This window comes from Myotis nattereri (assembly GCF_964212035.1).
Source record: "Myotis nattereri genome assembly, chromosome: 21".
In the NCBI taxonomy this organism is placed as follows: Eukaryota; Metazoa; Chordata; class Mammalia; order Chiroptera; family Vespertilionidae; genus Myotis; species Myotis nattereri.
In genome coordinates this window covers 616,606-642,360 of record NC_138097.1, presented here as the reverse complement: position 1 = coordinate 642,360, position 25,755 = coordinate 616,606, and the positions used below count along the sequence as shown (strand labels likewise).

Genomic DNA, 25,755 nt, shown 5'->3' with positions numbered 1-25,755 from the left:
AGGGACGCCCTCAGCACGGCCGCGGCCGGCGGCTGCCTCCAGCCTGGGGTCCGAGGGCACCTCACGGAGGCGGCACTGCCAGCTCCGAGCCCTGAAACGCCCGAGACGCCGCAGAAGTGCCTGCCCCGCTGAGCCCACGCCACAGGCCCTTCCGGTTCTGAGGGCCGCGTCCCGAGGGGCCTCACCCCGACCTGCCCCGTGAGCTGCCTGCAGATTTCGGGGTCCCTCCCACGGGAGGCCGGTGGCCCCTGGTGATCTCAGGGGACAGTGGTCCCACGGCCGCAGCAGTCGGATGTCACAGGTTAAACTCACAAGTTCCAGCCCAGACCTCGTCCATGTGACAGGCTCCCCCACGGCCACGCCCTGAGCAGTGTCCTCCCACCGCAGGAGGTGGGCGCTGCCACCACAGTGCCTCCCGGGCCCCGCCAGCCCCCCACCCTGCACCTGGAACAAGGGGGGCGGGGAATAAAAGCTAAGCAGGCCTACCCAGCTCTCCGCCCGAGATGGAGAAGTCCCTCTCGAGAATCGCCCACTTCTGGATGTGGTAGGGCCGGGCGGCCGCATTCCCGTTCACCCGCCGGATGCCCTCCTCGATGGCCTGGTACACGGCCTCGTCCTTGCGGCCCACGATGTCGGACACCCGGGTGGCCCCGCTGCCCACCCGCTGGCAGAACTCCACCGCCTGCTCCGTCAGCGTGTCGGTCGGCTCGCACGTGTCCGGGTCCAGCGTGCACTGCAAAGCGGAGACCATCAGCCGCGCCTCCCCCACAGGACGCAGCCCGTCCGGGGGAGTCACTGCCGGAGCCCGGAGGCGGGGCCTGCGAGCTGTGGTTTGGGGGTGCGGCTGCAGCGGAACCTCCCAGGGGGACGGCTGCCCGTTCCCGAGCCCAGGCCCGACCCAGCATGCACTGTGTGAACGCGGCCGCGGGCGGGCCGGGCGGACCCACCTTCAAGGTGAGCAGCATGGACAGGAACTTCCTCTGGTCCCCGATGAGCACGGCGCTGCTCACAAGCGGCAGCTCCGTCTTCACCGCCTCCTCGATGGGCAGCGGGGGCACGTTCTCCCCGCCCGCCGTGATGATCAGCTCTGGGGGGGCAAGACCAGGCCGGCTGAACCAGGACTCAGCCCTCGGGGGGGGGGGGGGGCAGAGGAGCCGGTGGAGAAGCCGCACCCCTGAGCCCCTCTGACCTCCCCCCTCCCCTCTTCCCCCTCCTACCTCCTACGTCACCCCTCCCTGCCTCTCACCCCTGCAGGCACTGTGCCACCCGCCCCGTGCCAGTAACTCACTTCACCCTCACCACAGGCCATGATGGGAGGGCAGCCTTCCCATTTCACAGACGAGGAAACCGAGGCACAGAGCGGTTCAGTGACTCGCCCTTTCAGTGCAGCACCGTGCCCTCGCCCAGGCGTGCTCACTCTGCCCTCGGGACACCCTCTCCTTCTCCCCACTGTCCGACAGGCCGCCTGTTCTGCAAGGACCAGCTCTGCTGCCTCCAAGCAGCCTGGTCCGCCTCTCCCATCACTGATGCCTTCTCTGCGCGTTCTCATCAGGTGTCTGCCCCTCCTCAGGCCCCCCTGCCATTCGCCTGTGCACGGGGGGCCGGGGCGGGGGGGGGCCCTGCCGCTCTGGTCTGTCCTCTGAGGGCGGCTTCCTCCCTGAATAACGACCCTCAGTCACTTCGGCGACACTGTCCTCCTGCCCCCGTTCCGCCCAGTTCCGCGAAGGGAAGCTGGTCCCACTCTGTGCACAGCCCAGTGCCGATCCGGGCCCCGGTGGAGGTTGCGTCACTCGGGCCAATGGAGAAACACTAACGTTTATGTCTTCAGATGTCCTGCAAAGACTTGCCTCACTTCTCTAGGGAGCCTGAGTCCCGGCTCCACGTCTACCGGCTGGGTGGCCCCGGATGAGTGCCTTAACCTCTCTGGCTTCCTCATTAGTAATAATAACACGGTGCCCATTGCGGCGGAGGCCCCCGAGGAGGCACTGCCCTCGCGGGTGTACATGGTGGTGGCCCGGCACCCCCACCCCGCCCCTCACACCTTTGAGACGCCCCGTGATGTAGAGGAAGCCGTCGCCGTCCAGGCGCCCGAGGTCGCCGCTGTGCAGCCAGCCGTCGGTGTCGATGGCCTCGCGTGTCTTCTCCTCCATGTTCAGGTAGCCCATGAAGACGGTGCGGCCCCACATGCAGATCTCGCCGATGCCCTCCGCATCCTGGTTCACCAGCTTCGCCCGGCAGCCGGGCACCACCTTGCCGGAGCTGGGGAGGGGGCGGCAAGGGCAGAGGCCTGGTCAGAGGGAGCCAGTCCCTCCAGGCCCGGGATCAGCCCCCAAGGGTCCTGGGATCCCCAATGTCTCCTTCTTCCCCGATGGCCAGAGGTGCCCCTCCCAGGCCTCTTGTATTCTAACAGGGCCCGGAGCTGAGCAGCAGGGCCCAGGAGAGGTTTCAGGTGAGTGAGTGAACGTGAATGTCCTGATGACAGGACTCAGGCTCTGGGACCGCTGAGTAGGGACGGGAGGCAGTTCGGCCCGAGAGATGACCTTCACTCACTTCTCAGCGCTGACCGTCCTCCCTGCCCACCAGAGGCCGGCCCTGCCCCAGCTCCCACCGTGTGGCTGGGCCCTCGGCGATGCTGGGGCACCTAACACTGTGGGGTACACGGAGACTCCTCCCCCGGAGCCCTGCTTTCCACCACAGGCCGGGAAGCACGGCAGAGACCAGCTCCCTGGGACGGAGGCCTGGCAGGAGGCCCTGGGGACCCCAGGGGTGTGAGTGGGGGCGGGGGTGGGTGCGGGCACCGCCCTGGGTACCTGTACAGCCGGAAGTTGCAGGGGCTGGACATGAAGTGGGGGCCCGAGGTCTCGCTGAGGCCGTAGCCCGAGTACAGGCGGATGTTGAGGCCCAGGAAGAAGCGCTGTGTCTCCGCGGTCATGGGGGCTGCTCCGTAGAAGCTCTTCCGACACTTGGCGAAGCCCAGCGCCTGGCGGACCTTGGCCAGCACCAGGTAGTCCGCCAGCCTGGCCGCGAAGGGCTTCAGGTCGCTGGAGGGAGAGGGAGCAGGGGCCAGAGGAGATGACACACGCGCCCTCTCCAAAAGGCTGGACCCTCAGTCCGGCCAGGGGCGCAGCGATGAGAACATCTCCCGGATGCGCCCAAACTCAGGCCGACCCCTGGTCGGGGCGCGTGCAAGGATCTCCCTCCCACTCTCCTCTCTCTAAGCCACAAACTAAACCTTAAAGAGACAGGATGGGTATTCAGTGGGTCGCACTGGCCTGGCCTGTTCTCTCCTGACTGCTTGGCACCAAGGCCCAACCCATCACTGAGCAGTTCTCCTACTGGCCCTGCCCACGAACACGCGTGCATACAGAGGTGCATACATGTCTCGAGCCGGGAAACAGACTGAGCTGTGTACGGGCACACAGGCCACCAGGAGTACACGTGTGCAGAGACTGGAGCAGTCACGCCTAGACACCCCTGGGCAGACGTGTGGGAAAGCCCGTAACTGCGCCGACACGCACAGCCCCTTCACGCCTGTGCACATGAAGCGCAGGTGCAGACACGTGCACACGTCTCATGAGACGGACACCGGCCACGGAGTGTTTCTAATCCGGTCCAGGCCAGACTCATGCACCAGCCCCCGCAGCACCGTGTGCGGGTTAAAAAGCAACTGCGAGGCCACTGGGAGGCCGGGAGGCCGGGAAAGCCCACCCCCCTGGCCCCTGCTCCCGGGAGGGAGGGAGTCAGGCCTCAGGGTCAGAGCCCAGAGGCGGGGAGAGGACGGGGCTCTGCACAGGCTCCCAGCGCGGACAGACCGGGGGGGGGGGGGGCGCACACTGGGGCTGTGACCCCACCCTCCGTACCTGCTGGGGCAGGTGAGGTTGTGCTCCAACATCACCGCCATGGCCCACAGGAGCATCTTGCGCCGGATGAAGCCGGACTGAGCCGCCACCTCCTGGATGCGCTCCATGATCTTCTCCCACACCCGGGGCACCCCCATGTGCGAGGTGGGCTCCACCTCCCGCAGCGTGTCCACCAGGCTCCCCTGCCCGCCGCGGAGAGGGGCCCCGGTCAGAGCCGGCGTGGCAGGAGGCCCTGTGCCGGGGTCAGCGCGCACCCGGCTCAGGCACCTGCTCCCACGGGGACGGGCGCCCGCCTCCCGCCCGCATCGCAGGGCACAGGCTGTCAGCTGCGGCTGCTCTTTCCTCCAACGAACCCTGATGCTGCTCAGAGGCTCCTGAGGTCCTGGGTGACTCCTGGTCTAACTATGAGGCGACAGCCGCCCCCTAAGCCGTGTCTGGGTTCGGAGTTGACCTGTGACTCCACCTGGGCCAGTGAGAGGCCCCCTGGGGGAGCCACCTGGGGCTCCTGGGAAGTCACCTGTGGCTAAAAGGACCCAGAGCACAGGTAGCGGACGAGGCAGGCGCAGGGCAGGGTGGGGCGGGGCCACGTGCGACCACCTGCGACTCCCTCTGAGGATATGTCCTTGGGCCGCGGCCCATAGAACCACTGACTGGACTTTCTCGTTTAGCTGCTGGAGGTGTGCTAACTGCAGCGGGAAGACCTCTGACTGACACAGGATGGGGAGCCGGTGCAGCCCAGCGCACACCCATCCCCATGAGCACACACGCAGGTGGGCCCTGGCACACATCCGGGGGCCCCCAGGCGGGCAGAGGGCACACTGACCTTCAGGGCGTCGGGCTGGGCAAAGCAGACCTGGGCCCCCCACTGGATGCCCGTCCACAGGTCGTAGATCTGGGCGGCGATGTGGCTGAGCGGCAGGTAGCTGACCACCACCTCCTGCTGGACCTCGGCGGGCTGGATGCCGCCGGCCTGGCTGCCGTACCGAGCCGTCCACGTGATCTGAGGGCGAGGGGTGGGCCCGCAGGTCTACACGCCACCCTGGAGGCGCTCACGTCTGCAGGTGCCCGCGGGCCTGGGCTCTTTCTCTGGGGGACCCCTGGAGTGTCTGCCCCCCTGGGCATCTCTGCAGGAAACCCCCACGGACAGCGCCCCCCATCGCCCCTACTCTGTGCTGGGTGCCGTCTGGACCACAGACTCTGTCTGTCCCACGCATCCCTGCTCCCCGAGCCAGGCCCAGAGGAGCCGCCCAGCCCACCCCGGGCGCAGCCTACGTTGTCCTGACTCAGCATCACGCCCTTGGGGCTGCCGGTGGTGCCAGACGTGTAGACCAGCGCGCAGCACTGGTTGGGCTGCTGGGTGCTGAGGATGGCGTCCAGGTCCTCCTCGGGCACCTGGCCCCCCAGCTCCATGAGCTCCTCCATCTGTGCGGGGGGAGAGGGCGGGGTCTGGGTTAGCGGGCGGCCCGTTCCCGGCCCCCCCCCCCCCCCCGCGCCCAGGCCTCTGCCGTACCGTGTACACGCTGGCCACCTTCTCCACGGGCGTCTCCCCGTACATCACCACCGCCTTCAGGTGGGGCAGGTTTTCCCAGATCTGTGTGACGGAGACAGGGAGCTCCACTGAGAACAGAAAGCCCACCTCCTGGGACGAGCCCGTCGCTGGGGGCCCGTCTGCGGGCGGAGGCTTTGGGGAAACGGTCACTGGGCTCCCCAGTCAGCCTCTGGCCCAGCAGGACCCGGCCTCCCGGCTGCTTTCCCGTCGGAAGGCCGTGAGCGAGCGGGGCAGGCGGGGTGGGGAGGACTCTCCCGGGAGGACGTGTGCCCGCACAGCGAGGCGGAGAGGGAGCCGGAGAGAAACACAGTGCAGGTGGCTCACGGACTCGGGTGACGGAGCCAAGCGGGGAAAGCCGGGTGCACAGGAGACAACAGGGACGCAGGTGGCAACATGTAACCCCGTCAGCCTTCCTGACATCATTAACATGGCGCGCATTCCAGCCCACAGCGCCCGCAGCGGCCGAACGCGCTCTTTCAGACACGCACGGGCCGTTCCCTGGGTACAGCCTGGCCTCCCAGGCCCTCGGCACTGCGGGTCCCAGTCACCGCGGCCAAGCCAGCCGCCACCTTTGTGTGGTGGAGGGTCTCGCCTTCAACGTGTAAAAAACACAACCGTGGCCGTCCCCCGTGGCTCAGTGACTGAGCACCGACCTATGACCCAGGAGGTCAGGGTTCGAATCCCGGTCAGGGCACAGGCCCGGGTGGCGGGCTCGATCCTCAATGGGGGGCGTGCAGGAGGCAGCCGATCCATGATCCTCTCTCGTCACTGATGTATCTCTCTCTCTCTCCCTTTCCTCTCTGAAATCAGTAAAAACATCTTAAAAAGACAAAAACACCACCTGGGTGAGGCTCGATCAGACAGACAATTCCCGAACACCACGCTGCTGGCAGCCACACCCACCGGCTCTGCACCCAGGCTGCTTCAGGGGGCACAGGGCCCCGTGAGGACAGAGAAGGCGGCGAAGGAGAAGGGTCCTGGCAGAGGACTTCACGCCGTTGCTCACGAAATGATTAATTCGGGCAAAGGTCGTGAGCGAGTCAGGTTGACCCGGACGTCGCGCGGCCACCTGGACGCCCGGGGAATTGCAGCCTCTCTCTCCATAGCCTCTCACCTGCCCTCACCCGCCCGGGGAGGTGGTGCAAGGTGAGGTTACAAGCACCACCTACAGGGAGCTCCTGCCCACAAGGTATGTCCTGAAATGCGGGGCCCACACCCTGACTTTCTGAGGCCGTGGGTCTGGGATGGGGCCCGAGGACCCACATTTATTTTTATTTTTATTGATTTCAGAGAGGAAGGAGAGGGAGGGAGAGAGAGAGAGAAACATCCATGATGAGAGAGAATCACAGATCGGCGGCCTCCTGCACGCCCCCTACTGGAGATTAAGCCCACAACCCGGGCCTGTGCCCTGACGGGGAATCGAACCGGGGACCCTTCAGTCCGCAGGCCGGTGCTCTACCCACCGAGCCACACTGGCCAGGGCCAGGGCCCCAGATTTCTAACCAGCGCCCAGGCGAACCGAGGCTGCTGGTCGGGGCCACACGGGCCTGTGGCTTGAGGGGCAGAGGTGGGGCTTTGACTTGAACTCAGACACTGAGGGACACGGGGCGGGGGGGGGGGTTTAGCCCTGATTCCCACGCCGACTGTGAGAGACACCGGGTGTCACACGTGGACGAGCTGTTCTGCTTGTGTTGGACGGGACACAGTTACTGTGATTATTCAAGAAAAGTGTCCCTTTTCGAGACGCATGCTGGACTTTTCAGGGACGGAAAGGGCACCGTCGGAGATCTGCCTGCAAATATTTCGGCACGAAGAGTGCGCCGGTGAGAGGGGCCTGGCGCGATGTCCCGCCTGGCTGTTCCCCGGGCGATCGGCACCCCCGCCCCGAGCCCACCGTCCGCCTCCGTGCTCCTCCGGAAACTTTCGTAACAACTTTAATCCGGGTGATTACTAGGCGAGACATTTCCTAATTCTGGGCCGCGGCTTCCGTTGCCAATGGGCCTGGGGGGTGGGGGGGGGCACGTGGATTAGATCTACATCTGCGAGGGGGTGTTGTCTCCCCGAGGGAAGGAACAAACCTCCGGGGGCGCCTGAAGCTCTTACAGCGCCCGCCCCGGGATCAGAGGGGAGCTCGTGAGGAAGCTACCCCCCCCCCCTCCACTCCCAGCAAGCCAGGCCCCATGAGCTCGCGGTGCCTGGCGGGTCAGGCACCTGCCACCACCCTCTGACTCTGTCCCTCATCCGTGTCGTGAGGGGCCTGGGGCTTCAGGGGAGGGGGGCCCCCAGCACAGTTCATTCTGGGCCGAATCGTCCACACCCCAGTCTCCTCGCCCAATCCCCAGCACTGATCCAAGCCAGACAGACCGACACTCAGAACAGAAGGTCCTGAAACGCAGGGTCCCCAGGGGCAGTGAGGGGCCAGGCCCCCAAACGGGAAGGCAGCCCCCTCGCGGGGTCAGGGAGCCCATCTGATCAAAACCAAACCCCAGGTCCCTGTGCCTGGGAGAGAGGGTCTCAGCTCATCGCCACACGCACCGAGGGGGAGCACCACAGAGCCCTGAGGGCGGGAGCTGGCGCCTCGCACACGGCGTGGGGCGCGTGGACAGGGCCCATCGGGGCGGCCTGACACCAATGAGGAGGCAGCACCCCTCCAGGAGGGACCCGCTGGCTCAGGAGGCGCCCCAGCTCCTGCCATGTCCTCGTCTGCAGAAGCCCCGACACAGCCTCCCTGCGGCCCCCTCGCCCCGTCCCTGGGAGCGAGACTCCAGGGCCCAGGGTGTCAGGGCCCTGTGCCACCCGTGGGGCACATGACCCCTCCCTGGGCCCGGGACCCCAGCCCGCGGGGCCTGGCCCTGAGGCCACAGAGGCGGCTGGCTGAGAGCACGCCTCCTGGGTGACGTGGGGCATGTCCCTTGGACTTTCTGGTCTCAGTATTCTCATCTGGCAAATGGGTCTGAGTGCATGGGGGTGACTGAGGATGAAGGGGACTCTGCCAGGGGGGTGGGAAGTTCTCTGAAAGCTAGACGGCCCTGAGGACCCCAGTCTCAACCCCCACACCCCCATTACCCCCAAACCTTCAAGATCTTCTCCAGCTGCTTCTGCGCGTCAACCACAATGATGTTGGCGCGGCAGTCGCGGGCGATGTACTGGCAGGCCTCGGGGGAGCTGGTGGTGTAGATGCCGGTGACAATGCCTCTGCAGGGGACCAGAGGCTGTGTCCACGCAGGCCCGGCAGCCCCCCTCTGCCAGCCCCAGCCCCAGCCCCAGCCCCACGGAGCTCCATGGCCAGGCAGGCAGGGCTCCCACAGACTCTCGCACAGCTGCCCAGGCAGAGGGACCCGGGGAGAGGTGGGGTGTTGGGGAGGGGTGGGGGCCTTTAAAAAGAAATAACCGCCTTCTCTTCCCTCCCTGCCCACCTCCCGCACCGGGGCTCTGCCCCACCCGCCGCTCACCCTGCAAACACGGTGCCCACGGCCGAGAAGAACCACTCCGGGGAGTTGAAGCCGAGGATGGCCACACTGTGCGCACGCTCCAGGCCGAGCTGTGGGCGGGACAGACAGACAGCCGGGTCAGCCGACGGGCAAGGGCCTGCCGTGGCCGTCAAGACCCCTCCGAGGCCTCAGAGCCCAGGCCACCTGCCCGAGCAGGCCTGGGGCCCGTCCCCCAGCCCCCTGCTGCCCCTCAGCCCAGCACCCGCCTCCCAGCCCTTGGTTTGAATGTGCCCACACGTGCCAAGCCCCTATCAGGTGCCTGCACCGTGAGGGCTCCGTGCACGGGACACCCTGTGTGGGCCCAGGTGTCGGTCATCGGGGAGAGGCCCGTCGGCCCAGCGCGGGCGGGCGCCCTGGGAGGGAGGTCTCCCTCGGGGCCTCACCTTCAGGAAGCCCTTGGCGGCCTGGCGGGCCTGCAGGTAGTACTGGGCGTAGGTGATGCGCTCCCAGGAGCCCTGGCGCTTGAAGCCCAGCGCGTGGAGGTGCCCGTACTGCTCCAGGGCCCGGCAGAACATCTGGTGCACAGTGCAGGCGCGCTGCTGCGGGCAGCTGGGGTCGAGGCGCAGGCGGACCCGGCCGTCGGCCCGCGTCGTCCACAGCGCCTCCTCTGCGGGGTGGGGGCAGAGCACAGCTGGGGTCCCCTGGCCCCGTGCTGTCCCCAGCCACCCGGTGCCCCCCCCCCCCCCCCGGGCAGAGCTGCCCGCCCTCTGGTCCCAACAACGCCTTGGGCACTGGCTGTGGGGCTGGCGGCAAGCCGGGGGCTGCCTGGAGGAGGAGGCTGACAGCCGTGGAGGACAGCATGGAGGAGAGGGAGCAGCCGGGGGCGGTGGCCTTGACCAGCCCACCAGCTACGAAGCCTGTTCTCAGCAAACGTCTCTCACTTTCACACGGACCAACTTTTTTAAAAACCAGACAACAGCACCTCCTTGTGCTAGGAAACCAAAGCAGTTGGGGAGGATGGGCTGTGAAAGGGACAGGCCGACCCGCGCCCACCCCTCCAGGTCCCCGCGCGGACGTGGCGCCTGTCCGTGTGTCCGTCCTGCGACAGAAACGCAGGCGGGGGCGTCGGGTTTCATTCTGCGGCTGCTGCTTTCTTCTCACCCAAAGGGGAGAAGGATCATGTTGTCTTAGTTGAGGGCGGCAGCCCCACAGCCCTCGGGGGCCGGCGGGGCAGCGGGCCCACGTCCCCATCAATAATGGACGACGCTCAATAATGCAGGAGCGAAGCGACCCAGGCGTCCGTGCGGCTCGCGGCGGCGGAGGCGGCACAGGCCTCAGGCTCGCGCTCGGGCCCTGGAGTCACGCCTCGTCTTTCTGCTTCAGATGCAGACGAGGAACGGTGCCCGCTCCCTAGGAAGGCCACACACAGGGCAGCGGTGGTGACCGGCGGCCCAGCGGTGCCCGGGAGGCGGCAGGGAGGGCTGGCGACCGGGCCGGAGGGCACAGGCCTCCGGCCAGGGGGCTGCTGCCACCGCGCTGGGACCTGGTGCCCAGTTGGAAAGGAAACGAGTCGCCTGCAATCTGGGTGTTTATTTGTAATCACCTGGTTTTTAAAAGGCTGGCCCACACTTTAAAAAAAGAAAAGTATTATGCGAAAAGAAAAAGAAAAAAATACTACGTGGACCAAGTCACACACAGCCGCCCGCCACGCCTGCATCCTGGGCTCGCGTGGGTGCCGTCTCCCCCGCGGCGGGTGGGTGTGGGCCGGACGTGTGGCCGTTCACTCCACTTCCCCTAATTTCCTCTCTCCCGGGATGGACTCCCCTCGGCTGCAGGCCCCAAAGGCAGAGCCAACGGCTCCTGGGTCCTGAGTGCAGGGCCCAGCCCAGGGCAGAGGTCAGGGCCTGCGGGGAAGGACACGGTAGCCCAGTGATGGCGAACCTGTGACACGCGTGTCAGAGGTGACATGCGAACTCGTTTTTTTGGTTGATTTTCCTTTGTTAAGTGGCATTTAAATATATAAAATAAATATCAAAAATATAAATCTGCCCTAACCAGTTTGGCTCAGTGGCTAGAGCGTCGGCCTGCGGACTGAAGGGTCCCGGGTTCGATTCCGGTCAAGGGCATGTACCTTGGCTGCGGGCACATCCCCAATACGGGGTGTGCAGGAGGCAGCTGATGGATGTTTCTCTCTCATCCCTCTCCCTTCCTTTCTGTAAAAAAAATCAATAAAAATATATTTAAAAAATATATATATATAAGTCTGTTTTACTATGGTTGCAAGTATCAAAAAATTTCTATATGTGACACGGCACCAGAGTTAAGTTAGGGTTTTTTTAAAATGCTGACACGCCGAGCTCGAAAGGTTCGCCATCACTGTGGTAGCCTCTCCCCCACTCACCGCAGGCGGGCTGGACCGAAGGACCCCATGCCCAGGGCTGGACCGAAGGACCCCGTGCCCAGGGCTGGACCGAAGGACCCTGTGCCCAGGGCTGGACCAAAGGACCGCGTGCCCAGGGACCAGGCCATGGCCTCCCCCGTCCTCCCGGGCTGACGCCCGTCCTGCCTGCCCAGAGGCCCTGCCTGCCCTGTCCTCTGGCAGGAGTCCACTCGCCCAGGCTCGGGGCCTCAGCCTCGTGCCAGCAGCCAAGCCCCCCGTGGGCGTGAGAGCTGCGAGGGCAGCGAGGCCGGGGCTTTCCCAAGGCCCAGCGTGCACCTTCTGCCCTCCCTCCCTCCCTCCTCCCCCCTCCCTCCCCGCTCTCCTGCTGCCAGGCCTTCTTATCAATTGCCCACTATGCGGGCACCGGGAAGACGGGCAGGCAGCTGTGTGCTCTCGGGGGCCCTGGGAGAAAGGTGTTGAGGCTTTGTACTGCCGGAGGGCGGAGGGGAGCGGGTGCTTGCTGTGCCCTGTGGGGAAGGCCGGCCGGTTCCTTGTGCACAGCAGGGACACCGGCCCAGGGACAGATGTCTCCCCCAGGGCCTGGCCCCGCCGCAGGCCCAGCAGGGTCCCTCTGTGGAGAGGGCCCAGGCCAGGCTCTCGCGGAGGAAGGAGGAAGGGAGCCAGCCCAGGGAGCCCCGAGGCCCCGGCACAGGAGAGACAGGACAAGGCCGGCCTGGCCAGCACGGTCTGTCTGGACCTCGCACGGCGGAACTGCGTGTCCCGGCTACAAGGCTGTGGCGTCCGGGGACCCCCAGCTGCTGCCTCCCAGCTTCTCCCCGAAGGGTCAGAACTCCGAGTTCTGGCCATGACGCCGTGACCCTGGGCAGAGCCCGCCCTCCCTGGGCCCCGCTTCCCCGGCCGAATTCCACCGGGACGGGCAAGACGGCCCGTGAGCCCGCAGGGCCACCATTTCGGCTTTCTGTCCTCACCCCGGGCCTGCTCTCGTCCAGGCCTGGACCACCGGGTGAGGACAGAGTCTGGGGGGGCGGCGGGTGTCCCGCGGAGCCTGCGGCAGGGGCGTCCACACCTGCTGCACACAGGCCGGGCTCCTGAGGGACAGGCAGGGGCAGACCCCGCGGTGTCTGAACGTCTGGGCCCCGTGGCCCCTGCCTGAGACCAGCAATGCCTGCCACTCGATGGGATGCCCTCCCCCAGGCCCCGGGACTGCGAGCTCTGCTTCACTGCCTGCACCCCTCGGGTGCCTGGGCTGCAGCCATGTCCTCCTGGGCACCAGCCCGGCCTCCTGACCTCTCCCCTGCATCCGGCATCCTGGGGGCAGGCGTGGGCAGCTCGGGGCCTGGACCGGGCCCAGAATGTGAGCTGACAGAACTGGACGTTCTGCTGAGGAGACAGTTTCTACTGGGATCCCCGAGGCCCCGCTTTCCCTGGCTGGGGGGGCAGGATGACCCCGTGCCCATTCTCAGGACAGGAGTCCCCGGGGGCCTTTCCTACCTGCTCCCTCCCCTCCCCCGGAAGCTGCCCTGACAGGGGGGCTCTCCCTGCCCCCCAGCCTCGGGCTGTGGACTCCCCAGGACAAGGGGAGTGTCCCCCTCCTTCCAGCCCAACTCCACCCGCCCCATGCCCTTGAAGCGAGCGTTTGGGGAGGCTGAAGTGAGGGCAGAGCCGGCCCGACACATCCCTTACCTCACTGGGCTGGGGGCCAGGCTGGGCTGAGCGCCCAGTGGGGTGGGAGTGATCGGAGACCTCCCAGCCCAGGCCCGGCAGCTGTTCTGCCCCATCCCCGCCCCTGTTCCAGCTGGGCTCACGCTCAGCCTGGAAGGTCTAGAGAGGAATGTGTGTCCATGGCCGGCACCAGGCTGTCCGGGGAGGGGGGGGTGTCAGATCCTGGCCGCCCTGGGGCCCGATCCGTGGGGGATCTGCCCTCAGGAGAGTAGCCACCTGGGGGGCCAGAGCTCAGGACCCTGGAGCTTCTGGGGAACTCGGAGACCTGTGGGCATATGTCCTGAAGGCAAGGCTCCCAGAGCCCCCCGAGGGCTACAGCCCAGCCACTAGCAGGCAGGGCCTGGGGGGACCCCAATCCAGGGACCTAGGTCCCCCAGAGGCAGCGTGGCCGTGAGGAGACCCCCTCGAGGAGCTGCGTGCGCTGGGAACACTGACCCTCTGAGCTCGGGCTCCCATCGAAGGAGAATGACAAAGAGCCCGCCCCGCTGCACGCGGCCAGGGCAGCCCGAGATGAGCCCCCGAGCCTGGGGCTGGGGTACGTGCCCCTCCCTGGACCCTCCCTGCTTCTCTGGGGCTCAGGGGGCGCTGAGCTCCCCACACTGGCTCCCTTCCTGCCCGAGTGGCCACCACCGGGCCAGGGCTTTACGTGTGCCAGGCCCTGATGCCGCCGGCCACTGAGCCCCAGAGGAACCGAGCCAGGGCGCGACCGGCCTGCCAGAGGTGACCAGCGAGTCAGGAGGTGCCCGGGCCTGGAGGAGGACGGAGGACGTGGGAGCGGGAGCCCCTCCTTCTCCCTCCCCCCCTCCCCTCCCTTCCCTGCGGAAACCAGTCGGTCCTCCTGGCCCGGCTCCTTCCTTATCTCTGGGGACGGGCGTGACAGGTGCGTCCACCTGGGAGGCCACCCCTCAGGCCAGGTCCCTTCCAAGGCCACTGAGACCTCGGCTGGGAGAGGGCGGCCTCACTGATGGCAGCTCAAGCCCCCCCGGGGGGGGGGCACATGGTCTCCAGGGAGCCAGGTGGCCTGGGTCACCCCTTATGCCCCTGGTGCCCAGGCTCCTCATGACAACGGGCAGGGGCCTGTGCCCGCTCCCACCCTCCAGCCGCCGTGCTGTGACAGCACAGGGTGCGCCTGTCCTGTCCCCACCAGGCTGCCCTCTGAGCCTGGAGGGAAGAGGCTTCGGAATGCGGTCTGGCCTCTGCCCCTTCCTCCTGCCCCGGCTCTGGCCTCGTCCTGCCCCGTGGGGAGACCCTTGGCACCGGCCTCCCAGCTGGCCACCACCCACGCCCCAAACCCAAACCCGTGAAGAAATGAGGCGGTGCCAGGCGTGCACGGATTGCAGGACACGCTGCGGACACACGACCAGTTCAAACACGGCCCGACACTCGGCTCCCACTCCCTGGCCAGCTCCCACCCAACACCCCAGGGAGCGGGGCCCTGAGCAGCCTGACGCTGGGAGATTCACAGCCAGGACACCTGGCACCTGGGGGAGCGCGACCCACAGGTGACAGGCGGGCGGGCGGCCCGAGGACAGCGCAGCGGAGGCAGAGGCAGTGACCCCTGGCCGGGCTGCTCCATTTCCTAAGCTGCTGCTGTTGCCAGAATGTCACTGCACAGCCAATAAAGAACCAATAAGGTGCGATTATCTGACGTGAAGGTCAGGGAGGGAGCACGTGACTCAGCCTCCAAAGCCAGCCCCGCCTGCGGTCTGCCCCTCACCCCAGTGCCCTGCTGGCAGCGCCAGGGCCTCGCTCACCGCGCCTCCTCCGGCCTCGGCCCCGCCCCCTGAGCTCCCAGCTCCACCGAGGCCTCAGCTGCCCATCCCTGCCTCTCCCCTTCCTCAACTTCTAGGAGACCTCTTCTCCCACCACCTCCGTCACACTGGCCCTGGGGGCGGTCGTGCTGGAGGGTGTGGTGGGGAGTCCCCTTCCGCCCCCCACGTTCTGCCCTGTGGCTCTGTCCTCGGCCCCCAGCACAGCTGGGCTCTGCATCCAGCAGCCCCGTCCGCCCTGCCCAGGCGCCCGGCTCACCTGCCAAGTTGGGCTGAGCATCCTTGGCCTTCTCCGGGGACGAGAGGTCGAGAGCATGGCTTAGGGACTCTTTGGAGAGTGTGTGCCCGTCGGTCAGGGAGCTGGTGGGTAGGAAACCACTGTTAGAACCGGCAGACACGCACCCGGGCCCAGCTGGTCTTGCCCGGTGCCTCCCAGTGGGCGTCGGCGGCCCAGACCCCCCGGGAGCCGCAGGGGCTGTGCCACCCCCACTGGCCTGTCCCTGCGGGTTCTCAGGGCTCAGCAGGGAGAGAACCCAGCTGGCCTGCTGTGCTGTGCTGTGTGACTCTGGGCAAATGCACGGCCCTCTCTGAGCTTGGTGTCCCCATCCAGAAGGACACCAATGGCCTGGCCCTGCAGGATCTGGGCACTGCCTGCCTCATAGAGTGCAGGCTCAGGGCTGGGTGGCCTCCCCGCCTTAACCCGCCCCCGACCCCCCAACCCCCCAGGTGTGAGAGCAGTAGCTCAGCAGCTCAGAGTGGAGCCAGCACATGCCTGGCTCTCAGGGGTCCGAGCAGGCCCAGTGGGGCCTGTGGGTGGCCCTGTCTTCACCCACACAGAGCAGCATGGGACCCGAAGGCCTGGTGGCCGGGGCAGCACAGCCCGGTGGTGACTGGGCCTCCCTGAGCCTGGGCACCACGACGGGCCCACCAGCGTCTGTGGACGAGCAGGTGGGGGCCAGCAGGCACCTCGGCACGGAGCCGGGCTGCGGCCACACAACCCCGGGCCGCTCTCGGTCAGCGTGTGAACAGCCCCCGGGAGCTGTGGTCTGAGGCCTGTGCCCGGGGGGGGGCCCCCTGCCCAGGCAGCGGGCCAGTTACCTGTTTCTCACATGCGGCCTCGCGCCTTGCAGGGACCACGCGTTCAAACTAAGTTTGCAGACACACCGGGGCCCACCGGGCGGCAGTCTGCTTAAGAACCTGAGACGAGTTTTAAAGCAAAAGACACCAGGAGGTTATGATGGGAGGAGGAAGGGAGAAGGGGCTGAGTGGGGGCCGAGCGGTCCCTTCCGGGGACCTGGGTGAGCAGGGCCTGGCCGAGGGGCTGGTGCTGGCCTGCTGTTGCTATGCAGACTGGCGGGAGGGGGGCGGGGGATGCTGCGGGAAGGACAGGATGTCCGAGCGTGTCCCTGGGGGAGGCCTACGGTGCCGGCGGGGGACACGGAGGGGCTGGCCTCGTGGAATGGGTCCCGCTGACGCGGGCCCCAGGCACCGCGCTCCACCTCCACGTGGGGACAAACACGGGGACGCTGCCCAACAGCCGAGCGCGGGGCTCAGCCAGCCGCGGGCCCCTGGGAGCGTCCGGGTGCCATGTCCGCGTTCCATCTCGCCCCGCCCTCAGGTCGGGCTGGTCGCAGGGCCACCCGGGGCTGAAAGCGACCGGCCTTTGAAGTCAGCGGCCGGGCAGCCACCCGCACATTAGCGGAGGCCGCGGCTGTCATCGCCGTCCCCTCCTGCTTCCGCACAAACAAGCCTGTGTTTAAATCCCCCGTCAAGAGGCCCAGGCGGCGTTCCTCCCGCTCGTAAAGTCAGGGCAGCTCAACCAGGACCGAGCGAGCAGAAGCCGCCCAGGAGGCCGGGGCCTTGTTGATGGGGAGCACCTTCTCGGGCGTCTGGCACCCCCTCCCATGGCTCAGACACGGCCGCTGCCCCTCCCCTGCCTGCCCTGCCCTCCCTCAGCGACAGGTGAACCCCGGGCCCTGCCTGTACCTGCCGCGTGCCTGGCGGAGAGGAGGACACACTGACCCTCCAGGTGGCCCTCCCAGCCTTTCCCTCGAGGCCCTGCAGTGGGATGCGCCTTGCCCATCCTCTGACACGGGACTCGCTGACCTCCCTGGGCTCCCTGCGCACTCAGGGTCAGCCCCCGCCACAGACCGGCTGCCCGGCTCCTAACCCCGAGGCCCCTGCCCAGCTGGCCGCTGCCCACGCGTCCCCGTCCTCAAACCCTCCCGTGTCGCTAATGGTCAGCTCCCCACGCCATCGTGCTGGCACCCCACCGGCCTCCCGCTCGGCAGCCGACCAGGGGAGGAGGCGGCCACGCTGGACGGCCAAGCCTGCGGGACTGCAGGCTCCCGCGGGGGACCTGCCTCCACAGCGGAGCCCGTGACGTTTCCCTCCGAGAGGCACCGTGTCTGGAGGCGGCCCTACTGTCCCGACTCCCCCAGAGCGCGGGGCCTTGCCGAGCCTTGCCGCTGTCCGGGAGGCCCCTGGCCGCCACATCTGCCCGGCAGGTGGGGTGCAACAGTCACCGCGATCAGGACCTGTCGGCCGGACGAGCGCAGGAGGCTGCCTCTCAGGACACGGAGAGCCTCCTGAGCAGAAGGCAGCGCCCGGAGGCAGGCGGCGGCCCCGGGCGGGAGTCCCCACTGACAGGGAACAGTCACGGTGGGGAAAGGGCCCAGGAGGCGGCCCTGCCTCTGCTCTCCCCTCCGTGGGAGGAAGAAGGTCCGAAAGGGTCACCTTGCTGAGGGCAGGGCCTGCACCCACCCAGCGCACACACACTAGAAGCACCTTGCCCACCCTGCATCCACAGAAACAAGCCCTCCCCGGCACTGCCCTCCCGCACCGGCCCCGCAGCACGGGGAGCGAGAGCACACTGGCAGGGCCTGTTTGAGCACATCCCTGGAGGGGTGTGGGAGGCGGAGGAGTCCGCAGCCTGCACATTCCTTCTCTCTGAGCCGTCTGTGGGGGATGGGCCTCTCCTTGTCAGAGGAGCTGATGGGAACCACTGAAGACAGAACCTGCCAGGCCTCCTCCAGGAAGCCCTCCTGGATTACCCCCAACACCCTTTCACCCTCTCGCCCTGGGACACTCAGGGAAGCTCCCCGAAGAGCAGGGCCAGGCCTGCCTCAGCTCTGTCTCCTGCCCCGAGCCGTCGCTGAGGGGCACCGAGGGGCTCGGTCACACGGCTGGATCGAACCTTCTTGAGTCCCCACTGTGTGTGCGACACGTAGTCGAGGGGCGGCCTTTTCCCACGTGAGCCCCTCAGGGATGAGAACCCATCTCCCGTTTGTTTCTGTTGCCCTTTCTTCCCAGCCGGCCCTCAGCAGCCAGGCCACGGCTCCGTATGCAGTAGGTGTCCAATAAGTGCTTTCTTGCAACAACATGGCATCGGGGCTCACGTGGGTGGCTCCCCGGGCTCAGGGAAGTCACGGGACCTCTCTGGGCCTGTTTTCTGCCTGAATCTACAGCGATTGTGAGGGTAGCACGACCCGTGGAAACGCTGAGTCAGCGCTCAGGGTGGCTGGCGGACCCCCGCGGGTCGTTAGGAAAGTGGGTGGAAGGAGATTCTCTGCGGAGACGGGGAGGGGGGCTGAGTGGGCGAGGGCCGCGAGGGGCCTGGTTCCTTACACGGTCCTCAGGATGGAGCTGGCGGACCTGAGCAGGAGCACCTCTGGCATGGTCCCCGCGGGCGGCGCACCCGCACCCCTCGGGCTCGCCCGGGCGAGGGCCTCAGAGAGCGTGTGCTGGAGTCCCCCGGGGCAGCTGCATCAGCCCCAGAGAGGCCCAGTGCCACCAGGCCGCCCTGCAACAGAGACACAGCGTGAGTCACGCCCAGCGGGGCCCGGCGGTCGCCCTCCTTCCTGCCGTGACTCACCAGGCCGGCACCCGACTGTCATTTTTGCTTCCTCCTGAGCCCACAGGCCTCGCAAGATGCGGCAGCTTTGGGTGCCCGTCTCTGGTCCCCAGGCCCCACTGCCTGCCAGGGCTCCCCCCACCACTGGCTGCCCCCCTCACCCCGCCCTGTGACTGGCTCCAGGTCCTGCCTCTCTGCTTGGGGGCAGTCGGAGGGGGACCCTCCCCACGCACGATGGAGACTCTTTGCAATGGGGGTGCTGCCCACATACTCCCCGTCCTCAGCATGCCTCGCCTGGGCTCAGCTCTCAGCGGCAGCCACGGCGCCTGCGAGATGCGGGCGGGGCCTCTCCCGTCCCCTGAGGGGACCCCAGCCCCTCCTTTCTCAGTCTGCATGCTGTGTCCCCTCTGAGCTCAGCCCCACGGGCCGGAGGACCCCACCGCGGGCTCGGGGGCGTGCCAGGGGGGCTGGCCGCCAGGGCGCTCACCTTCCTCCGCGTGGCCAGCAGGCTCGGGGCTCAGCATCCCCCAGGCTCTCAGCTACGGCTCTGAGTGTGGGAGCTGCAGGGCCAGTAACTGGGTTCTAGGTGATGAGACAGTGGGCTGGGCGCGAAGGGGACCCACCCCAGCTGCCTGGGGCTGCCTGAGGGTGTGGCTCCAGATACCTTTGACCCACCTGGCACGGCCCCGCTGCCCACCTGCGAGCCTTACCCAAGAGGGACCTGCTGGTGCGGCTGGGAGAGGCCCTGGCTGTGGGCCCTGGCAGAGCCGCAGAGACTGTCGCTGCTGCCACGGGGCCTCCACCTGGAGTCACCCCGGGAGCTGGGCCCCGGGAGCCGGGCCCCGGGAGCTGGGCAGGGAGCTGGGCAGGAAGCTGGGCAGGGAGCTGGGCCCCTGGGAGCTGGGCAGGAAGCTGGGCAGGAAGCTGGGCAGGGAGCTGGGCCCCTGGGAGCTGGGCCCCAGGAACCGGGCAGGAAGCTGGCCTTTTCTCCCTTCTCCTTGCTAACTGCACGGGCTGTGCCCCGTTTTACCTGCGCCTGCTCCTTGCACCCTCCCAGCAGCAGCCTAGCGTGGGCTTAGTGGCCGGCCCATTTCCTGCGGCTTGTCGGTGCCACGGGCCGGCCAGAGGCCGCCGGCAGGTGAGGCCCAGGCCTCCACACGCACCAGATCTGCCCGATGTTTGCATCGTAAAACTCAGCCAACCGTCTCACCCTCGCCCCTGGGGAGCCCCGGCCATGGTAACAGACGTCCCTGCGCCGCGCCCTTTGCCTGGTGCCCCTCCGCTTCCCCCTCGGGGCAGGCTTGTGGCAGGAGACCTGCATCCTCAAAACCAGGCCCCTGCTTCCTGGGGCCCCCCTCCCAGCGCCCCCAGAGTCCCCGCCCCCACCCCAAGCCCCCCACCGCCTCTGGGTGAGGGGGCTGGACGAGGTGCAGACGTGGGGGCCAGGGCGCAGGGCCGAGTGGCAGCGATGGGGAGGCCCGCCCTCCACTCAGATGGCAGACGACACCCAGATGCTACACGGAGTCCGTGCCAACACAATGCTCAGTCCTTAAAGGCCTCTCTGCCCAGCAATCCTTGCCCACGGCCACCTGAGGGCACCTGGGTGCTGGCCTGAGCCGCCTCTGGGCCATGGGCCCCTTTGACAAGCTGCTGGGAGACCCTCACCCCGTCCTTGAGCCCAGACGCTCTCTCGCTGTTTGGGTTCAAGGAGTTGGAAGCTGTTAACAACCTCACCCCAGCAAACCCCATAAGCAGTGCTGACTCGGCCCCTGCTCCTCCCCCACCCCCTTCCCCTCCCGCTCCCCTGTGAGGGCTGAGCTGTGAGGTAAGGACCCAGTGGGCGCTGGGGAGATGGAGGTGGTAGGCATGTCCCCACGTGGGGGCTGGCAGGAAGCCAGGGCCCAGACCTCTCAGCCCCTCCTGGCAGCCTGACCACCAAGCAGGATGCAGTTTCCAAACGGACGAGGAGGCCAGGCCTACGGGCTTATTCCAGCATCAGGAGGGCCTGGGGGAGGGGTCACCTTCCCTTTCCACCCCCTGCAGGTCCCACAAGCTGACCTGCCCCGCAGGCGCCTCCTCCCCCAGGAAGCCCTCCTGCTTCTTGCTGGGGCTGCCCTGGCCAAGCCCTCCCGGAGACTGAGCGTTAGAGACACAGGGAACACGGCTGTCTACCACGCAATGCAAGTCCCCAGTCCGTTCCCAGAGGGAAATGACCCCTCCTGCCTCAGGACCAGGATCCTTGGTCAGCACGTCCTTGTGCAGACATGCAGGGGGCAGGGGCAGGAGGCAGGGGGCAGGGGCAGGGGGCAGGGGCAGGAACCAGGGGGCAGGGGGCAGGAGCAGGGGTCAGGGGCAGGGGACAAGGAGCAGGGGACAGGGGCAGGGGACAGGGGCAGGGGCAGGGGGCAGGGAGCAGGGAGCAGGGGACAGAGGGCACAGGACAGGGGCAGGAGACAGAGGCGAGCACAGGAGCCTGGTCCTTCCTCCAAGGCTCAGAGAAGATGGGTCTGATGGCCAATAAACAAAGATGTGTTCATGGTCCCTGTGGGACCATCAGTCCCAGGCTAGGGCAGGGTGCAGTGGCAGGGTGCAGGGGCTAGGGCAGGGGGCTAGGGCAGGGTGCAGGGGCAGGGTGTAGGGGCTAGGGCAGGGTGCAGGGGCTAGGGCAGGGGGCTAGGGCAGGGGGCTAGGGCAGGGTGTAGGGGCTAGGGCAGGGGGCTAGGGCAGGGTGCAGGGGCTAGGGCAGGATGCAGGGGCTAGGGCAGGGTGCAGTGGCAAGGTGCAGGGGGCAGGGTGCAGGGGCTAGGGCAGGGTGTAGGGGCTAGGGCAGGGTGCAGTGGCAGGGTGCAGGGGGCAGGGGCAGGGTGCAGGGGGCAGGGTGCAGGGTGCAGGGGGCAGGGTGCAGGGGGCAGGGTGCAGGGGGCAGGGTGCAGGGGCTAGGGCAGGGGGCTAGGGCAGGGGACAGAGGCAGGGGGCAGGGGGCAGGGGCAGGGGCAGGGGGCAGGGGCAGAAACGAAGCTGAAGGGAGCAAGTTGGCGAGGGGGAGGTGGGATGACTTCATGGAGGCAGAGGCTGGGCAGTGGGGACGGCTGTGTGGAGGGACACAGACCCAAGGCCTGGGTGACAGGCCCAGGTGTGGCCCTCCCCAGCCCCGGTCCCAGCTCACGAGGGGCTGGGCCAAGGCAGAGATCTCCTGGGAACCGGGGCTCCGGGGCGGAAGGCCTGTGGCTGTCACCGAGGCCTCATGGGAGCGGAGGCCTCGGCCCCCAGGGCGTCCCCTCGGCGCCGGCGGGTGGGTGGGGGCGGTGCCGCCAGCCAGCTCACTTCTAACCCAGTTGGCAGCGCCCAGAGCGTCCACCCTAAGAAGCCGAGTCACAGAGCCCGAGGGACAGGCAGCGAGCGGCCCTGGGAGCCGGAGGAGTTGGCCAGCAGCGTGGCTGTGCCAACAGGAAGTTCCCTGGGGACCGGACCCCTGGGCTCCGGCCCGGGCTCTGCCTCTGCTGGGTGACCCTGCACGGGCCCGGGTCCCACCTGGGACTCAGTTTCCTCCGCCACGTCACAGACGGAGGGCATCCCGCGTTCTCTGGGACGGCGACGGGGCCGGGGCTGGCACCCGCTGCCCTGGGCAGGGACGAGCCCGCCAGGCGCCCAGGCCCCGGGGGGCAGAGGAACAGCCACCAGGCAGGAACAGGCACGGTCGCGGCCGGCAGCGGCCACGGGCCCAGCGCTCACTGAGCCTGCGACACTGTCTACGCTGACACTCTCGATCCCCAGCACAGCCCAGCGACGGCGCTCCTGTCACGGCCCCACTTCACAGACGAGGGAACTGAGGTGCAGGGAGATGGCGTAGCCCGTGCCAGTCCCTCTGGTGAGCAGAGTCGGGGTACACACCCAGGCAAGTGGGCGTCAGAGTTTATGCTCTAACTCCCAGGCGGCGCCCAACGGCCTCAGGGCCACAGAGCAAGGGGGGCCCGACGCGAGGACGCAGAAGGGGCATCCGGGCCCGCGGGGCGGGGGTCCCGGAAGGTTCTGATGGAGCCGAAGACCCCTGTCACCTAGCGGCGCTGCAGCCACCCCGACACACAGCACCACGGGGCCCGCACGTGCCTGACGGTTGCGGGCCACCGAGCCCGGCGCTGCCCGACGCGGGACGGGACAGCAGGTGCCACTGACTGTGCGCAGCGGGTCACGGCTGACGGCGATCGACAGCGACGGTGCTGCAGGTTCGTGCGTCCACCGCCCCGTTCTCGTCACTGCGTTAGAGCGTCCTCTCTCTACTCGACACAAACAGGTCTGCTGTGGACAGTCCCGGCGCCGGCAGCAGCCTCGCACACCCCTGCTCGCATCACGCCCCTGTGCCGAGCCGTGGGCTGTCCCACACCCTGCAGGGCGCGCTGTCAGAGGTGCGGGATGCGGGATATGGGGGGGGGGGCTATCTAGGTTGCAGCTGTCAGCGCCAGGCTCCGTGCTACGCGATGACCTACCCACAGCCTGCAGTCCTGTCACCCGTGTGTCATCACCACGCGTGTGGGACGTGGACTGAGCCATGCGTCCCAGCTTGGAGGGGCAGCCGTGCGGGCGGGCGGGCGGGCAGCTGGGAGCTGGGGAGTGAGGTCGGTTCCCAGCTCCCACCCTGCCCTGGCCAGACCCGACCCTGCGGCTCCCGGGCCCTGGCCTCCTGACTCTAGGCCACCCCACTGCGCCCCCACTGCCAGACTCACCTCCCCAACCAGCTCCGCTGCCTCCCAGCAAACCTCTGCTCCTCCTCTGCCCGCTGTGCGCACGCCTGGCTGCCCTCACCCGGCCACACAGCCGCCCCAGACCTGGGAGTTAGCCGGCCCCACCCTGTCCTGTCTAATGGGCACAGGCTACTCCTCTGCACCCACACCCCAGGCCACCCGGCGCCCTGCTGGCCACCAGGCACCGCCCTTCCCAGCGCAGGAGGAGCGCCCCCTCGCCAGTCCCTGGAAGCCCTTCCTCCAGCTCAGAGGCGGGGTCTCCCCTGGGCTCTCGACGGGCACCCCACCCCGAGGGACAGCCAGGTCCACAGCCACAGCCTCAAAGGGCACAGACCTGTCCCAGTTCCCGCCCAGCTGGTTCCGCCACTCCAGGCCTGGCGCCATCCCCCAGGCACGGCCCTGCCCCTCGGCCCAGCTCTGCACGGCCCCTGCCCCTCAGCCTCAGCCTCAGCCCTGCACGGTGTGGCACAAAGGGCAGCTCAGTGGGTCCCCGTCCTCGCTAGTCTCCAGCCCCACCTCCTCTCTCCCCTGAAGCACGGGGAGGGCGAGGGGAGAGGAAAGGCACCTCTCGGGCTCCCCTGCTGGGCAGCAGCCGGCCACACGGCCAGGATGGGGGGCGGCCTGAGGGGCACCCTCGTGCGGAGCCAGCGGGAGGGGCAGAGCAGCAGCTGCCACCACCTCTGACTTCAGAACAGAAACAAGGGCTCCAAGCTCCTTCCTCTCTGCAGGCAGGGCCCCCCCATTGGACAGATGGGGAGACTGAGGCCGAGGGCAGGCAGGGCCCCCCATGGGACAGATGGGGAGACCGAGGCTGAGGGCAGGCAGGGCCCCCCATGGGACAGATGGGGAGACCGAGGCTGAGGGCAGGCAGGGCCCCCCATGGACAGATGGGGAGACTGAGGCCGAGGGCAGGCAGGGCCCCCCATGGGACAGATGGGGAGACCGAGGCTGAGGGCAGGCAGGGCCCCCCATGGGACAGATGGGGAGACCGAGGCTGAGGGCAGGCAGGGCCCCCCATGGACAGATGGGGAGACTGAGGCCGAGGGCAGGCAGGGCCCTCCATGGGACAGATGGGGAGACCGAGGCTGAGGGCAGGCAGGGCCCCCCCATTGGACAGATGGGGAGACCGAGGCTGAGGGCAGGCAGGGCCCCCCATGGGACAGATGGGGAGACTGAGGCTGAGGGCAGGCAGGGCCCCCCATGGGACAGATGGGGAGACCGAGGCTGAGGGCAGGCAGGGCCCCCCATGGGACAGATGGGGAGACCGAGGCTGAGGGCAGGCAGGGCCCCCCATGGGACAGATGGGGAGACTGAGGCCGAGGGCAGGCAGGGCCCCCCCATGGGACAGATGGGGAGACTGAGGCCGAGGGCAGGCAGGGCCCCCCATGGGACAGATGGGGAGACTGAGGCCGAGGGCAGGCAGGGCCCCCCATGGGACAGATGGGGAGACTGAGGCTGAGGGCAGGCAGGGCCCCCCATGGGACAGATGGGGAGACCGAGGCTGAGGGCAGGCAGGGCCCCCCATGGGACAGATGGGGAGACTGAGGCCGAGGGCAGGGAGGGCCCCCCATGGGACAGATGGGGAGACTGAGGCCGAGGGCAGGCAGGACCCTCCGTGGGACAGATGGGGAGACTGAGGCTGAGGGCAGGGAGGGCCCTCCGTGGGACAGATGGGGAGACTGAGGCTGAGGGCAGGGAGGGCCCTCCGTGGGACAGGTGGGGAGACCGAGGCCGAGGGCAGGCAGGGCCCCCCATGGGACAGATGGGGAGACTGAGGCCGAGGGCAGGCAGGGCCCCCCATGGGACAGATGGGGAGACTGAGGCTGAGGGCAGGGAGGGCCCTCCGTGGGACAGATGGGGAGACTGAGGCTGAGGGCAGGGAGGGCCCCCCATTGGACAGGTGGGGAGACCGAGGCCGAGGGTGCCTTGCCCGGGTCACGGAGGGGCCGCCTGCTGCTGAGAGTCCTGTGCAGCGGGGCAGCCAGGAGCCTGTGGAGCGTCTGCTGCAGCGGCTGCCGGCCTCCTCCAGGCCCCCCAGGCCCCCCCCCCCCCCCGCCGTCTCCGTCTGCACCGAGGGGTGGGGGAGGGAACGGGCTCAGAGTCACTGCGCGGGGAGCTGAGGGCCGGCCTGCAGCCGGGGGTCCGGCCGCTCCCCACGGGCCCTCACCGGCCTCCCCTCCCTGCACCAGGCGGGCTCTGCCTTTCGGGTCTAACGCAGGCCCCGTCCTCAGGGAGCCACGTGCCCACCTCCCCAGGGCGGCCAGGCTCTCTCCAGCCCTTGTCCCCGTGGGCCGGAGGCACGGGGCTCAAACACGGGCTCCTGACGCCATCCGGCCTCCCTGACGGGCAGGGGCCCTGAGCACCCCCGAGCTGCAGGGCCTGAGCACCCCGGTGGGTGGGAGGACCGCAGCCTCACCCGGTGCGCCCCTGT

The 25,755-nt window shown here is 68.1% G+C and overlaps 1 protein-coding gene across 1 annotated transcript in view; it reads right to left on the bottom strand.

Annotated features, from left to right (window-relative positions):
- Positions 1-25,755, bottom strand: part of ACSBG1 (acyl-CoA synthetase bubblegum family member 1) — a 28,166-nt gene that overhangs the window by 1,337 nt on the left and 1,074 nt on the right. The window contains exons 2-13 of the mRNA XM_081114874.1: positions 14,992-15,092; positions 9,284-9,507; positions 8,862-8,950; positions 8,484-8,604; positions 5,371-5,451; positions 5,133-5,282; positions 4,684-4,860; positions 3,861-4,042; positions 2,811-3,041; positions 2,042-2,259; positions 948-1,087; positions 487-733 (exon numbers count right to left, since the gene is read on the bottom strand). Of these exons, the coding sequence (XP_080971000.1) occupies positions 487-733; positions 948-1,087; positions 2,042-2,259; positions 2,811-3,041; positions 3,861-4,042; positions 4,684-4,860; positions 5,133-5,282; positions 5,371-5,451; positions 8,484-8,604; positions 8,862-8,950; positions 9,284-9,507; positions 14,992-15,092 (1,961 nt within the window). The remainder of the gene's footprint in view (positions 1-486; positions 734-947; positions 1,088-2,041; positions 2,260-2,810; positions 3,042-3,860; positions 4,043-4,683; positions 4,861-5,132; positions 5,283-5,370; positions 5,452-8,483; positions 8,605-8,861; positions 8,951-9,283; positions 9,508-14,991; positions 15,093-25,755) is intronic.